The 17,278-nt window shown below is 44.9% G+C and overlaps 1 protein-coding gene and 1 pseudogene across 4 annotated transcripts in view; both read right to left on the bottom strand.

Moving 5' to 3' along the window:
• FEZ1 (fasciculation and elongation protein zeta 1) overlaps positions 1-17,278 on the bottom strand; it is a 54,573-nt gene that overhangs the window by 9,246 nt on the left and 28,049 nt on the right. For 2 of the 4 annotated variants that reach the window (XM_061592609.1, XM_061592611.1), the window contains 3 exons: positions 8,041-8,209; positions 5,420-5,443; positions 1,164-1,435 (listed from right to left, as the gene is read on the bottom strand). In XM_061592609.1, coding sequence (XP_061448593.1) covers positions 1,164-1,435; positions 5,420-5,443; positions 8,041-8,209 — 465 coding nt within the window. The remainder of the gene's footprint in view (positions 1-1,163; positions 1,436-5,419; positions 5,444-8,040; positions 8,210-17,278) is intronic. The other 2 variants (XM_061592610.1, XM_061592612.1) reach the window with 1 other exon arrangement.
• LOC133368903 (5S ribosomal RNA) lies at positions 13,966-14,084 on the bottom strand (annotated as a pseudogene).

Below are 17,278 nucleotides of genomic sequence, written 5' to 3'. Positions count from 1 at the left end.
AATTCACACGAAAATGCTGAATTAATTATGAATTGCTGCAGAAATGTGGAGAACTGCATTTATAAGAAGAAAAATGAGAAACTGAGAGAACTGAAATTTCCATCCCTACTAATAAAGCCTCTGTCTGATCCTGCAAGGCACAATTTATACTACTGAGCAAGAGTGAATACACAGGATCAATTAAGTGCCTTGCAGCCTTCAAATGTGAACGGAATTGAATTTCTCCCCTAACCCTACCAGCACAATCCTAAATATGTCTACTCAGAAGTATCACTGATTTCAGTAAGACTTACTCCCAGGTAAGTGGGCATAGGATTACAATCTCAAACTATTAAGAGAGCCTGAATATTCTTTTTCATAGATATGAAGTTCATCAGAGAAGCACAGTGATTCTAGCTTTAAAAAAAAAACCCAAACAGTAGACCATATGAGCCTGAAGCCAGCCTATCTCTGCCATCATCTGCTAAGAGACCAACATGTCTAGATGGATAAGAATTTCTCTTGGAGTAATTTTGCAAATACTAGGCTGGCCAGGAGGCAGCGCCGATTTCCTCCTGCATCAATTCTGAAAACAGACGACCATCAAATGACGGGTAGTAAACAATCAGTTTGGAATTTTACGCAGCATCTGCTAACGCCCGCCTCCCATCTTTACGTTGCCTTTGCAAAGAGAACTCAAGTGCAAATGTCCACCAAAGAGCCTAACACCGATGACAACCATAGGAAGAGGAAAGAAAAAACACTGTCTCTGCTTCTGAATCAAGCCCAGCTCTCTCCTTTTTGAAAGGAGTGGAAAACCCGCAACACCCATGGTCCTAATTTCAAAAGCCTTCTGAAAGCTCTCCATTAACATGGCTGGCAAGAGCAATCTGCCTGTCTCTGCAGTCTACTGGGCAGGGACAAAGTGGGGGGGAGAGAAAGAGAAAAGGGGAAAAGAGGGTGGCAGAAAGAGAAAAGGAGTGGCAGAAAAGGGGAAGGAGAGGGGGTGGCAGAAAGAGAGGGAAATAGGTGAGCTCACTCACTTTTGACTTTGGTCACACTCACTGCTGGCTACACCATCAGCATGCGGCCCCCAACTGCCTATTCCCAAGGGAATGTGGCCCTCGGCAGACAAAAGGTTGCCTTCTTCCATTTTAAACCTTTTGGGGGAAAACCTCACCCACCTTGAGAGGCATTTGGGTTGCCCTTTCTATTCGGCCACTCTGCAGGCTCAGCCCTTTCTCTTTCCGCCTCCGCTTCATCAGTTCTCTGTGCTCTTTCTGCTTGTTCTGGACCTCAATCAGCACCGTGATGAAGGAGTTCTTGACCTCCTTCTCGAACTCCAGCTCATCCCGACGAGCCAGCTGCTGCACCAGCTCCTCCGAGTAGTCCCGGATAGCCACTTCTACTCGATCCAGGAGCTCTGAAAGCTCTGAGATGGACATGTCCCCCAAGCCTTTGGAGAATGGGAAGAGGCAAACCTGCACGTTAGCACATCAGCTGGACCATATTGGCAAAGGAGGTTGGAAAGATTTACTGAGATAATCTCGGCAAAGTCGTTTGTACATTCAGAAAGTGCCATATAAGTGCTAAGCATTATTTCAAACTGCCATGTAAATGCTAAGTATTATTAATGCTAAGCATTATTTTTGCTCACAAAGTGCTATATAAATGCTAAGTGTTAATTTGAACACTCACAAAGCACTATATAAATGCAAAGTGTTATAAGTGCTAGGCACTATTTTGAACACTCACAAAATGCTCTATAAATGCTAAGTGTTAATGTGAAGCCTTGTTTTGCACACAAAACGCTTTATAAATGCTAAGCATTATTTTCAACACTCACAAAGCACTATATAAATGCTAAATATTATTAACGCTAAGCATTATTTCTAGGGTTGTCATACAAAGAAATCCATGGTGCATTCCATGTCTGCTCAGAAGGAAGCCCCACTGAGTTTAGGGTCTTATTCCTAGATAAGTCTGTATAGGATTGCAGCGTAGTTCTAGGAATATTAGTAAATCAACGGATTTAATATGGATACATATGCAGATAATAAAAAAAGAATATTTCTGATGAAAAAAGCATACACATACAAAGCACAGTGGGCAGCATGTTAGAACAGGCATTCCTCCCCGCATTCATTCAGACAGGAGGGAACAACTCTTCTAAAAAAGTGCTTGCCACCTACAGTTTTTAAATGTATTTAAATTGTTTTTAAATAATTTAATAATTTAAATGGACTGCCCACTTAACTAGTGAATCAAAAAATGAATCAGTTTGTCTAAGGCTGCACTCCTATATCCATTTAACCTGGGAGTAAGCTCCCTTTAACACACTGGGACTTACTTCTAAGTAGACATGCACAGTATTGCACTGGGTAATACCCAATATACTGAGTAAACGCTGCAGCCCTAATTATTTTGCATTTTATAGAGTCAGATTTTCTAGCCTCAAAGCAAGGCTTCAGAAGGTAGGGTTGCAACCTGATTAAAGACATTTTAAATCGATTGCACTGTCAATTGCTGACTGGTTGGAGGCACCTTTTTAGTTGCTTAAAAGTTTTCAGAATAGATTACTTGATCCAATCTATTTATTATACATTGCAGCCCTGTTGTGTGGCCGATCTGCAGCTGGCCTTACTCTGGTTAGAATAAAACAAGTGTGGGACCTACAACAAAACACTGCAGTGTGTGCAGAGTGTTGCTGTTCAGTGTTCCAGCCAACCAGTCAGCCATGCCCTCTACCAGAATACTCCATTCCATTTCCCCCCATCTGGTTTTCTGTCCCCATCCCACCCCGTTGGTCAGTCATGATTCCATGTCCATTAAAAATACTCAGGCCTCATTGGACTGTTTTGGAGGTTATCCCCCCTCACTCCACCCCCATATCTTTTGTACTTCTAGAAACTTTAGGATGCCCCTGAGCTAGCTGATGCCTCCCTGTTGTGCATGGGTTGTGCACTACAATTTGGAACAGCATTCACACCTGAAGATCGGAAATAGAAGGATTGACTAAAGTTGGGTTTAGGCCACAGATTTGTCATGGGGTAATGGCAGTGATCACCTGATGCCTTGGTTATTTGGATCAGGGCTAAACAGAGCTTTTGCTTGATAGTTGAAACTATCCAAATTAGCCCAGTGATCCTCCCAACGTGTGTCCTAAGAGCAGCAAAGTATGCTAGTGTCTATGGTGGAGAGGGTGAGAATATAGAGGGCACAGGCAAACTTCTGGGGCACCTGGCCACATGAGGAGGACTGATCAGGTAGGGCAACTCAGAGAGAGACTAAAGACAGATTGGAAGGCCAGTGCAGAACTCTGGAAAGAACATGGACGTACTTCATGTGTTATTGGCAGAGCTTGGAAAAGTTAGTTTTTTAGACTACAACTCCCATCAGCCCCAGCCAGCATGGCCACTGGATTGGGCTGATGGAAGTTGTAGTTCAAAAAAGTAACTTTTCCAAGCTCTGGTTATTGGCACAAACAAAATTGGCACCAGTGATCAAATAGATTTCCCGCCCCCCTTCTTCCTAACTTCTGGATCAGCTGAAGACAGGATGGTATTCAGTGCTAACCTTACTCAGAGTAGACCCACTGAAGTTAATGGACATGACTAACTTAGGTTCATTAATATCAGTGGGTTTCCTCTGAGTAGGACCTAGTTGAATACAACCCAGGATGGCTTTCTAGATGACATATCATTGTTCTTCAAAAGATTTACATTCCACACCTTTCTATTACATGTACATTCAAGAGATAGCTCACATAAATTGATATTATTCAACCCAACGTAGAAATACAGATAACACAATTCAACAAATGGGAAAGGACGGTAGCTCAGTAGTAGAGCGCATGTGGAAGGATCTGGGCATCGCCCGTTTAAAAATATCAGGTATTGATGAGGGTGGGGCATCTTTGCCTGAAAGCTGCTGCTGCTAGTCAGAGCAGACAATACTGGGGAAGATGGATATATAGTCTGACCTGGCATATGGGAGCTTCCTATATTCCTAAACCAGAGTCCAGATTAAGAAAGTAAAGGCCACCAAGAATGTTGGTAAATTAAGGCAGTTTTCACTGAGTGCCTAAACTAAATTAAAGATGGTGCCAGATGGGGTGAATATTCCATAAATATGCCATGGCAGAAAAGACCATGTCCCCGTTGGCTACCCATCTTGCATCAGAAGATGGGGGAACCCAGAGGGTGATATCAATGATATAGAGCCAGTCTGGTGTAAAGATTAGGGTGTTGGACTATGACTTGGGAGACCAGGGTTCAAATCCCCACTCGGCCATGAAGCTCACTGGTTGACCTTGGGCCAGTCACTGTCTCTCAGCTTACCTCACAGGGTTGTTGGGAGGATAAAATGGGGAGGGGGAAACCTGCACCATCTCGAGTTCCTTGGAGGAAAAGTGGGATATAAATGTAATAAATAAATAAATATCCAACTAAGTCCTACTCACAGTAGACATACTGAAATCAATGTACCTAACTTAGTCATGTCCATTCATTTCAATGGGTCTGCTCTGAGTTGGACTAACATTGGATGCACCCCAGTGCACGCCCTCCACAGATGACCTCAACAAACAGGCAACTTTATATGGGAGAAAAGTGTCCTTCAGATATGCTCATCCCAAGGTGTTAAGGCTTTAGACAGGGATGGGGAACCTATGGCCATCCAGATGTTGTTGACTACAACTCCCATCATCCCTGACCATTGACCAGGCTAATAGGGGCTGATGGAAGCTGAAGTCCAACAACATGTGGGGGTCACAGGTTCCTCATCCCTGATTTTCAAGGTCAAAAACACTTTAATTGCACCCAGGCACATAACAACTACCATAAACAAAGCCCTCTTGTCACATGAATGGGAGACAAGCTGGTAGGTGATGCAAGCCTTTATCATATGTCTCATCACAATCTCTCAGGTCTATAAAGGATGCCCTCCTGGTGATTTAATTTGTTTTAGATAGCAAAAGGATACACACAAGTATCCTTGGAGCTGGTCCACTACAATGTGAATCCGGTCTGCTAGAGGTTTGTCCAAATCTGAAGGTCTCATTAGTATGTTCTGCTTTAAGCATGCATGTGTGATGCATGTACTAAAACCATTCATGCATGAAGGGGACAAGAGCATGTTTTGGAAAGTATGAACCCTGATGTAAAAGATGTGTTCATGCACCCAGGGGACCAAGGGAGGAGTTAGGGCTCCCTACCATTAGCCTACCATACATCCTTTAAAAACATGCATTTGTCTCCCTTTGTGAGTGAAGCTGTCCAAGACAAGAACTCTTCCAGAACCACTGCAAGGCCTTTTTTAATTAGCTTAGCTTTTCAGGACTTGTCGACATTGGATTTGAGGCTTTGGCAGGTGTTTTCATCGACTCTGTTATTTCACCTGGGCATTGTGTGTGTGTGTGTTTTAAAAAACTGTAACTCACCCCAGGGTCTAAGGAAGGGGCATCCTATAAATAAATAAATCAATGTTAAAGCACGGCATAAACTGGACATTTGAGTTCACACTAAAAAAAACCCCCAAAAAATCATCACTTGTATACAGTTCTGAGATTCCACAAGAACGAGCCTGCTATGAGAACATCCCACAACACTGCAGAGAATCACATCCTGCTCAATGGCTTGTATTACTGAGCATTGCTCACTGCAGTGGGGGCTGGTCTATTAGGGGAAATGGGGCACTGCCCCACCAAGCACAGTCCGCCCTGAGTCACCTCCCATTGCCTACTTCCTTACTTACAATCGGTCAAAAGCTTGTCACTGGCTGAAGGCTTCTTCCTCCTTAGTGTCAGTGTTGCCCTTGTAGAACTCAGGAAGGAGGAAGATGAGGACAAAACTAGAATGAGTTGGCCCTGCCCATCATTGGCTCTGGCTCCACCTACTGCTAGCCTCTCTGCCTTCTGCCCTACCAGTCAGTGATTTGAGTAGAATATAGGAAGTTGGGCCCAATGTCCTGTAGGACCCTGCAGAGTTGCATAGTGGAACGGAGAGTTTTCAGCGAGCTTATGTGTGTGTGTTTGAATCTTTGCTAAGATTCTACCTTCCCTGTAAATTAGTCAGACAGACTTTAAGCTTTAAAATAAGAAATAACTACTTTATTCTGGAAGTACATACTTGATAGGAAAGAGTTCTATATCTAGCTAACTAGCTATGCTGGAGCAGCGGGCACTGGTCCCAGTGCTAGCCCACATGCTGGTTGAGAGGGAGAGACAAAGGAAAGATGTCTGCTCCCCTCTCGAGAGAAAGAAAACTGGTGGAAGGCGGGAAGGAACAGGGATCAACATTCTTTGCATATCAGTCTAGCAAGAAGGAAGAGACAGCAGGAGATCAAAGGACAGGTATAGCCTAGCAACCAAGAAGCCTCCTCTCTAGCTACGCCTTTAGCCCCATGCAGCCTCAACCCACAAGTTGGAGTTGAACCCCATATATTCCAACATAGAACACCAGTGAGAGATCTATTATCAGGTCTCCCATAGACTCATGGGGTTGGAAGGGATGTTGGGTGCCACCTAGCCCAACCCATTGCTCAGTGAAGGAATCTTGCAGCTGCAGCATTCCTGATGACCGTCTAGGCCAGCCTTTCCCAACCAGTGTGCCTCCAGATGCTGTTGGACCACAACTCCCATCAGCCTCAGCCAGCATTGCCAATGGTCAGGAAAGATGGGAATTGTGGTCCAACAACATCTGGAGGCACACTGGTTGGGAAAGGCTGATCTAGGCTGCTTAAACACATCCAACAAAAGAGAGCCCACAACCTTTGCTCCACTGCTGAGAAGCTCTGACCATTATGAAGTTTCTCCTGGATGAAAACTGCTTCCCTGCAGTTTCCACCCCCTGGATCTAGTCCTGCCTTCTGGTGAAACAGAGTGGTCAGCTCCCAGTATGGAAGGTGGAGAAATTCAATTCAGTTTGTGCTTAAAGGTCAATTGACCTAATTTCCACTTTCCAAAACAAATACGCAAACCGAAACACAGGCATCCTTCAAAGTTCACATATCTCTGAATTTCGCAGTGCAGTTAGCCAGCCAGGTGATGTGTAAAAAATTGCATATGCTAAGGTAAAGTGTGTATAAAAATGTATATATTTGTGAAAACAACATGCAAAAATGCTTTTTATTAGGGAAAATCACTTGGCGAAAATGTGCACATTAGGCAAAATTACATACAAAAAGGTGTATATTAGGAGAAATTCCACTAAAATGCTGATGAATGTTTGTGCTGACTTTTAAAAAAAAAACACCCAAATTTAGAATTGAAAAAATGAGAAACCAAGAGAAACCGACATGGGCAGATTCGCTCATCCGTAGGTCCCAGTTTTGTTTCAAAGCTTAAAAGCAGCTAGGAGTGAAAATGGGTCTGGGGAGGGTCACTTTGCTGGAGTAGGAGGGTTTAACCCTTCATACTATTTCCACCATCAAAACTGGTCTCCCAACGCTGCTAATAGCCCTGGGAATAAAAAGACCTATCCAATATGGATATTTGTCTTCCCCTCCCCCCGCAGTGGACACTGTAGGGTTGGGCAGGGGGTTGATTTTGATCAGTGAAAAGGCACCGGGGTGAAGAGCCCCCATGGTTCAGTCTAGGAAAAGCTTTATCACTGGATGTATAAAGTGGCTCTGAGGGCCAAACTAGACGTTAGATGACCCAGTTTGCCTTTAATTTTAGGGGAGGCTACACAAATTGCCAATCTGGATCAGGACCTAAGCATGGAGGGTAGGAAGTCTTTAACCCTTTCCCCCATGCTAAGGTCTCAGTTGCATCCATGTTGTTGTTTTTTAAAACAAACAAACAAACCCTGCCATTGAAGCTAATGGGAGCTTTCGCTCAATGTAAATTGCCAGGAGTGTGAGAGGGGGCAATCCGAATCAGGACCACAGTGAGGGTCAAAGGGTCAAAGCCCCCTTACCTCCTCATACGAGAATTCCAATTCAGATTGGGGTCCCCCTTGCTGGCACTTTGTCCCTAAGAAAGCAGCAAAATCACCTTCTTTGGACCTTAGAGCCCAGAACAAAGGTCCCATTCTTCCTGCCCTCTCCAAATGTCCTCACCTTCATAGGACCAATTGTTGTTGAGGGTTTGTGTCAAAGCCTGCATCTCTTGTAGAAGGACCGAGTCGGCCTGGCTGCTTGTCTCTCCACCATCCTCTTCCTCCAAAATATCTTCTTCCTCTTCAGGGTCTGGTGAATTCTCCATCATCTCTTCAATTTCTTCAATTACCTGCAAAAAAAACAACAGCTTAAGAATTAAGTCTGCCTTCACTGCTTTTTTTGAAAAAGAAAGAAATTCAAATGTTACTATGGAAATGCTACATTTTGCTTTCCAAGACAAAATGGAATGTTAACTGACATTTATTTATTTTTTCTCAATAAGGATGTTTTTCCCCGTGTACCTGTTGAATATTCTAGGCAAAAGTATCCTATGGGGACCTTTCAGTTCTGTTTTATCACGACTGTTGATAAAAATTGAATGACTTAGGTGCGAATACACCAATACAATAAATGAACCTCATGTTCAGACAAATTTATTTACTACATTTACATGCCACCTTTCTGTCCAAATCACTCAAGGCCATTTATAGTTTATAATAATGGTTTGTTATGATAAGAGATTGAAAACACCTAAAAACATTTCAAGATCCCTTCTGGCTCACTTTTAGAAAATTGCTTTAATCTTTCTAAAATGGAGAATACATGACAACAATCACTTTAAGATTACAGATGTTCAGACACAGAGGAAGACTTTGGAGTCCAGGATTAAGAACATAAGAAGAGCCTGCTGGATCAGTCCAATGGCCCATCTAGCCCAGCATCCTGTTCTCACAGTGGCCAACCAGATGCCTATGCAAAGCCCAAAAGCAGGACCTGAGTGCAAACTCCCTTCCTGCAGCTACCAGCAACTGGTTTTCAGAAGCATACTGCCTCTGAACAGTGGTGTAGTCATCCAGGGTCTCAGGGGGTCTTAGTCCCCTTACTTTTTTGGGAGCAGGGTCCCAGCAGAGTCCCTATGTGCCCAGCATCCTATGAGCCAATCAGCATGAAAGGGGAGTGTGTTAGCCATTGAGAAGAGTCTTCTAACATGTTTCCTTGTCCTTTCCTGCTGATTGGAACCAAACAGAGTGAAAGGAGGTGAATCAGTCACTGAGAAGACCCTTTTGAGTAGCTAACACTCTCCTCTTTTGTGCTTATTGGCTCCTCAGGACGTCTGTTGTTGGGGGAGAAGGCATTTACAAGGATCTCATTCTCAACCCAGCAGCAAAAAAGAGGGAGGGGCATGGCTGTGATTATCATGAAGGGACCCTGCACTTCCAATCCTTACATTACATTACTGACATCCCATAACACAGAATAAAATATCACCAATGGTTCTTTAAAGCATGGCTGGGGAACCTGTGACTCTCCAGATGATGCTGGATTACAACTCCCATCATCCCTGGCCATTGGCCATGCTAGCTGGGGCTGATGGGAATTGGAGTCCAACAGTATTGCAGGGCCACATTGCTTTAAAGGATTGCACAAAACAGCTTTAAGGCACTGGTACTGAGCACTTGATGCAAGCAATTTATATTGCAATATGCATCTACTCTACATCATCAACACCTGGAGTGGGGACCCTGTCAACCTCCAGCTGTTGTTGGACTCCATCTCCCATCAGCCCCAGACAGCATGGCCAATGGTCAGGAATTATGGGAGCTGGAGTCCAGCAACATCTGGAGGGCCACAGTTCCCCCACCCCTGATCTACCCCATTGGCCAATGGGAACAAATCTAGGCAAAGTGTAATACTGTTTTTGCCTGGCCTGGCCTGCCTTCAAGTCGCTCCTGACTTATGGCGACCCTATGAATAGGATTTTCATGGTAAGCGGTATTCAGAGGTGATTTACCATTGCCTTCCTCTGAGGCTGAGAGGCAGTGCCTGGCCCAAGGTCACCCAGTGAGCTTCATGGCTGTGTGGGGATTTGAACCCTGGTCTCCCAGGTCATAGTCCAGCACCTTAACCACTACACCACACTTACATTGCTGTAAATTGCACATTAATGTTAGAATAGGGCACATTTCCCTACTTCTGGTCATTACTCCAAAAACAGTGTGCTAGACATTGGTCAATCAACTGCAAAACAGAAGAGATGGAAGGATTCAAGAGCATCTGGAAATCCTGTCTCTAGCCCAGAAATATGCAGGCTGGCTATGCCTTCTCATTAGCAATGGAAACATATTCAGTTTTCAGAGTCACACCGCATTATTCCTGTGATGGTAGATTATACATTCTGGAGGAACAGCCATATTACACTGATATTCTAAAATAAGATTAAGGTCACAGCCACACTGTTACACTCAAAGCACTCTTATGCCACTTGAACACTGATGGCTTCCCCCAAAGAATCTTGGGAACAGTAGTTTGTGAAGGGTACTGGGAATTACGGCTCTGTGAGGGGTCTCCTAACAACTTTCAGCACCTGTAAAAAACTACAGTTCCCAGGATTATTGGGGGGGGAACCATGACAGGTACTCTACAACTCCTCTCCTAACTCTGCCCAGTATTATACAGCAGAGGTGGAGAACCTGTGAGCTTCTAGATGTTGCTGAATTCCAACTCACAATCATTGGTCATGTTGGCTAGGGAGGATGGGAGTTGGTGTCCAGCAACATCTAGAGGGTCACAGGTTCCCCATTCCTGCTTCTTTGTTGTGAAATAACACTTTTACCAATGATAATCTCACATGTTCCATCCACGAAAATAAAGATTCTAGGGTTTGGTACAAATCTCTCATTAATTTCATCTCAGAATTGCCCATTGCTGTGTTCACAATGAGATGCTCGGGGTTGTATTTTCCTCAACTACATTTCTGAACAGAGCTAGCCTTACTAGTCACCACACTAAGAAATAGCAACACAGGCTGGCACAATCCCAGGCGTTGCCATGCTTCCATTTGTTTTCCTTCGCTTGAAGAGAGCTTGTGCTAATTCAGCTGCAGAAAATGTGTTAAGACATACTACACAATCCTAATAGGGAAGCCACTGTTAAAAGGAGCAGATGGTAAGGTGCAAGGGGTACTGAACCAGGGAGGAACTTAGCGCTCCACATCAGCCTTCCACCAACCTTGGTGCCCTGCTGATGTTGTTGGACTACAGCTCCCATCCAACAACATCTGGAAGACACCAGTTCAGCAAAGGCTGCTCCAACTTCATTATAGTAGCTTGCTGATAGGCTCCCCTTGGGAGTGCTGCAGTGACACCTCTTCAGGTGGCCAGAGGATGGTGCTGCAGCAGCCACGTTAGCAGAGATCAGGCCACACAAGATTCCACACCTGGTCCTGTTCTAGCCTGCATCCTGCTGAATCTAGCCTGGCTCCTCTGTCTGAGCAGCACATTGTTGGACTTCCCATTCTTGCTTGCCTCCAGACCACAAGCTCTGACACAGACAACCAGAGACAAGTCATCCCAACACACTTGTTGTTTGCCCCAATACGTTTGGTCAGCACTGGCTCCTGCTGTTATTTCAAAACAAAGAAGCATGCCTGGCCACCGTTAGATAACTATTTACACAAAGTTCAAACAAGCCACACATTTGAATCGTCATAGTCCAGTTTGAGTTGTTGTGGTTGTTTATCCTTATAGTTTCATCACTGACCAGGGCTGCATACATGTAAAACACACTGAAAGCATGCCCCCGCCAACAATCCTGATACAGGTAGCTTGTTAAAGGTGCTGGGAACTGTAGCTCTGTGAGGGTTAAAACGACAGTTCCCAGCAGGGATGTCCCTACCGGGGTGCGGAGGGTGCGGCCCGCACCCGGGTGTCACCATGAGGGGGGTGACACCCAGAGCCACCCCGCCCCGTGCCGTTGCCCGGCAAGGCTGCGCCGATTCCTCCTCGGAGGCGGGCGGGCGGACGAGAGCAGGAGCAGCGTCGGCAGGGCGAGGGAGGCACGCCGGCGTTCCCAGGCCTTCTGCGGCTGGGTGCCCCTCCGGCGCGTGCCCTCCCAGGGGCATAGACAGGGTGGCTGGACTCGAGTGCGCGCGCCCAGGCGCACGCACACAAGCCCAGCCACCTCGTCCATGCCCCTGGGAGGGCACGCGCCGGAGGTCTGCACCACCCCGCACTCCCGCTAGTGACGCCACTGGTTCCCAGGATTCTTTGGGGTGGGAATGTGCTTTGAATGTGGTCAGTGATATGTAGGCAGCCTAGCTGGTGTTGTTCAGATATGTGTTCATGGTGTTTGCCAGTCTTTGGGATGTTAATCTGTAGCTGGTTAGGCACATTGCCCCAAGGATCTCAGAGTCCACTGCAGTTTTGCCTAGACCGGCCTTTCCCAACCTTTGGGATCCCAGATGTTGCTGGACTGCAACTCCTTCAGCCCCAGCCAGCATGGCCAGTGGTCAGGAATGAGGGTAACTCTAGTCCAGCAATGTCTGGGGACCCAAAGGTTGGGAAAGGCTGGCCTAGACAACAGATAATAAAATCAGGACTGGCTTCAGGTTTGAGCAGGCCTTCAGCAAAGTATTGGCTGGTGAGTCTTCTCTAATTTTGTGGGCTCCCAGACGGGGTTACCTGGTGGTGGCAGCTGCAGATGGACATTTTAAGTTCCCACGCTGTCACCTTGTAGCATCACTCCAGGTCACTATGGGAAAGTAAAATGGTTGCCTGCCACTACCACCACCAAGTAAGCCAGGGTCCCAGGACAGATGTCAAGGCTGATGGGCCCTGCTGGGGCCCTGACAGCTGCCCAAGAATGCCAAGTGCTGATGCTGAACCTCAAGTAAAACTGATCATAAGCTGAAATCACATTGTTCCCTGCCTCATCTGTCTGGAATCCAGAATCTCAATTATCCTCCTTTTAAAAAATCATTGCAAAAGACTAATTTACAGTACAAAAATCAGAAAAGAATTAGAATCAATTCGCTGTCTGCAGACAAGTTTACAATTTTCAAGGATACTTTTTTGAAATTATGCCAAAGAAAACAGGAATAAGGGGGGGGGGGGAAATACATCTACACCATGCATTTAAAGTACATTTAAATCATATGCTTCCCCCAAAGAATCCTGGAAGCTGTAGCTACACTTCCTAGCATCCTTAACAAACTACAGTTCCCTGGATTTTTGGGGGGGAGCCATGAGCTCTTAATGTGCCTTAAATGTATGGTGCAGGTGCTTATCCAAATATATGCTAGGAGATTTATACATATGAAAATAATACAGCTGAACTTCTGAGATGAACTTACTGAGAAGAGTCTTCTCATTTGGCTAACAACATGCTTCCTTGTCCTCTGATGCTGACTGGAGACAATTAGAACGAAAGGAGATGAGTCAGTCACTGAGAAGACTCTTCTCAGTAGCTAAAACATACCTCCCCTTTCATGCTGATTGGCTCCTAGGGTAAGTAGCTTCATGGCAAAGTACCTTGGTCTCCCAAATCCTAGTCCCACACTTGGCTTCATTTCAGAATTCTTAATATCAAAATGTTTCCAGGCAATGCTTAGCCCGCAGAGAGAAAGAGAGAGAGAGAGATGGGTGTGGGACCCTATGCACATAGCAGTTTTATTCTGGTTCTATGATTCTGTAATTGCTGAAGAGATGGTGAATCCTGGGGGCGTGGCTGGGAGGGGCATGGTGTGACTATCATGAAGGGACCTTGCACTTCAGAATTTGCCACTACACTACTGGGGGTATCTCTTGATACCCAGGGGTTAGGCGGTTGGGTCTCAAGGCCTACACATAGCAATCCTACCCAGACCTTAGTGGGGAAAGCTATAGCTGTGCTTCAAAATTATGACAGTGTGACAGCATCGACCACAAGTGGATTCTCACCCTTCCCAAAATGAATTAGAGAGTTTAAGGCTGAGTACAGACTATACTTTGTTGTTATATGCCTTCAAGTCGATTACGACTTATGTTGACCCTATGAATCTTTATATATATATATATATATATTCGGAATCGACGTGAAGGCAGTCCATCTCATTTTTTCATTCCTCTAAGCCTACGGCACCCGGTATTCCCTGGCGGTCTCCCATCCAATTATTAACCAGGCCTGCTCCTGCTTAGCTTCCGATATCAGACGAGATCAGGCATGTTCAGGGTAGTATGGCCATAGGCACACACTATACTAGTGGTTCTCAAACCTTTCCCCCACTGACCACCTGAACATTGCTGGGGGTCTTGGCAGACCACATTATGGGCTTTTTTTCTGCCTGCTCTAGCAATTGCAATTCCATGGAGTTCAAACTGCAGCACAATAAAAATGCAATATAAGAAGTAAAAGATGTTTTTAAGCCTTTTTAATATGTTTTTAAGAGGTTTTGTTTTAACATATTTTAAAGCCTGTTTTTAAGATGTTTTTGTGTTTTTGTTTGTCACCCTGGGCTCCCACTGGGAGGAAGGGCAGGATATAAATTTAATAATAAATTTAATAATAAATAAATAAGAAGCTATAAAAATACAATTAAAAATCAATATGAATATTCAGTGCAACATATGTGCCATCTCCCATCTTCAAACACAAATCCACAGACATGCCACAGACCATCCACAGACTTTGGGAACCCCTGCACTATACTTTTAAAGCACATCCCCCTCAAAATATTCCTAGACACTGTAGTTGACCCACCCACAGGGCTACAATTCCCAGCACCCTTAACAAACTACAGCTCCCAGGATTCTTTGAGGAGTGCTTTAAAGGTATAGTGTGTGTGCAGTGAATGCCTTCCATGGAAAAGAGATGAGCGTCTTGGATTTTTGACAAGACCGCCATCTTTCAAAAATAAATAAATCTCCTGCACGCCTTGCAGAAAATGCCACTTGGAATGTTGGGGCACTGCAGCCACTCAATAAACTGAGCATTATTGCCATGGAAACGAACAGAAATTCATAGGTGCAGCAAAAAGCTGCTCAGTACCAAATAGTCTCCCGATATTAATGATCGACTCGCTCACTCCAAAACCTGAGAGACAAAAGCAAAGGCAAACTACCATCTTCAATTCTGCATGCTGAGAGTCTGTCGAAGCTTCCCAAGACAGAACTTCGAGGCCAGAAGAATAGCAAAGATCTCTCAATGATTCAACTTCCTCTTTTCAAAAATATGTGGCGCATAGGAAGCTGTCTTTTACTGGGTCACACGACTGGTCCATCTAGCTCAGCACATTCTGCACCGGGGATGGCTGACCTGTGGGCCTCCAGATCTTGCTGAACTACAACTCCCATCAGCCCCAGACAGCATGGACGACAGTCAAGACTGATCAGAGCTGTAGTTCAGCAACATCTGGAGGGCACTGACTGGCAGTGGCTCTCCAGTGGTTCAGACAGAGGTCTTTCCTAGCCCTATCCAATGGTGACTGGTGGAGCCATGTCAGTGGAGCAATGGAATCTGCTCCGGGTTTTAGTCTGAACTGTCAAGCTTCAGCACTCTGGACAGCTCCTTGAAAGTTCAGATGGAAACCTGGAGTGGATTCCACTGCCCCACTGACATGGAGCCACCAGCGGCTACTGGCCTTACCTAGAGGTGCCATGACTTGGAACCTGGGGATCTTGCGTGCAAAGCGGAAACTCTGCCAATGAGTCATGGCCCATCCCTCTGCAAGCTTCCAGGATAGGTTGTGATTTAGGGCAAAAGATTGATACAATCTGAAGATGTATTCTATTCATTTTTGGCTTAGAATCTGTTCTTCCCCTTCTCCAATGTCTCTGGTTTATGAGGTGCTACTTGATTCTTTTACATCTACTTGGAAAAGAGAGCTAATTGGTAAAATGAGGACTGCTGGCATGTCCCCTTTTCTCTGGTCCTTGGACCCAGTGGAAGCTAAATCCATCGTTAAACAGAGAAAAAAGATAGAAATGACCAAGAGCGACATGCCTTATCCAATGGACCTTTTTCATCACGCTCACTAGGCCTGACTCGGTCTGCCTCTAATCAATGTATGCCATCCTTACATTTTTTAACAATACCTAAGTATAGAAGAGCTGTTCTGCTGGCACGTTTTTAAAATTTTACCTTCAAACATGTCAGATTTGCTAAAGTTCCTATTACAAATAGGTGATGTCCATGTAATCAACTGGAACTTGAAATAGTTTCCCGTGTGTTTTTTACTGTAGATTTTATCAAGGGATCAGAGAACATATAATCTACCCTCTTATTTCCAGATCAATCCCTAGAGACTCTTCTGAGCATTTTCCTTGAGGGATCCAATAACTTTATTACTGAACAGGTAGCAATATTTTTGAATGTAGTAATATCTCTTTAGATATTCAGTGATTGTTAGCTCTTAAACCCTCACCTTTGCTCTTTTGATTTTGTGATTATGTATTTTTCCACTTGTGTACTCTATAATGGTTGGTTAACCACAATAAAATGTTGTTGTTGTTGCTGATGATGATTTAGGGCAGGGATTGTGTTCATCTTATCTTCAAAAAAGACAAGGCATTTTTGTGCATATATTACTGATGTCACATTCATGCCACGGCAAAAAAACAAAAACACTGTTGCGCTACAGTCAAGTCCATGTTTATTTTTAGAAGCTCTTCAGTCGGTCCTCTCATCCTATAGCAAGGTTGCGTCAGCAATGCTGCTGAGGCTGTTTCCGCCCACGTACAAATTCTCACATGTTGCCCCAGAATTCATCATTCCAGTTTCCCAACACCACAGAGAGAAGACACCAGAAACAGCAACACATTTTAACTTACATTGAGCTAAAGATTTTTGGAAGGAATTTTTTCTCCCAAATTGTGGTCGGTGGGGATGAAAGAAGGGGGGTGAAAACCACCAAGCCAGTTTCGGGGGGCGGGATTCTCACTTACATTTAGGAGCAGAGGCTTGCCAGGAGCATTGCAGGAGGGAACTTTGTCCTTTCAAAAAATGTTTCTTTTGCTGCTTTGAGGGCTCCTCTGGGTCAACACAATAGATTTTGCTGCCTGAGGCAAAGATGGTGTCCTGCCGTGACATGCACAGAATCAAGCTGGACTGGAGGGTTATAGCTCAGGTCCCAGGTTTAATCCCTGGCATCTCCAGGGTGAAACTTCCTTCCTGTAACCCTGGAGAACCCCTGCCAGTCAACAATACTGAACTAGATGCAGTAGAGACTGATGGCTCCGAATTCAGTGGGGCAGTGAATCCACTCCAGGTTTTAGTCTGAGCTTTCAAGGAAATCTCCAACAGTTCCTTGAAAGCTTGGACTAAAATCCGGAGATGGACCAAGGTCTGACTTGGTATAAGGTAGCGTCTGGTGTGCTCCTATGGCTCCTATGTTCCCAAGGGCCACAGGCTAGCGTAGCCGGTGTAGGGCACAATATGGGACCTG

The sequence above is a fragment of the Rhineura floridana genome, chromosome 12 (genome assembly GCF_030035675.1).
Source record: "Rhineura floridana isolate rRhiFlo1 chromosome 12, rRhiFlo1.hap2, whole genome shotgun sequence".
NCBI classification, from domain to species: domain Eukaryota; kingdom Metazoa; phylum Chordata; class Lepidosauria; order Squamata; family Rhineuridae; genus Rhineura; species Rhineura floridana.
The sequence above is the reverse complement of the archived record's forward strand: the minus strand, read 5'-3'. Positions and strand labels throughout refer to the sequence as shown.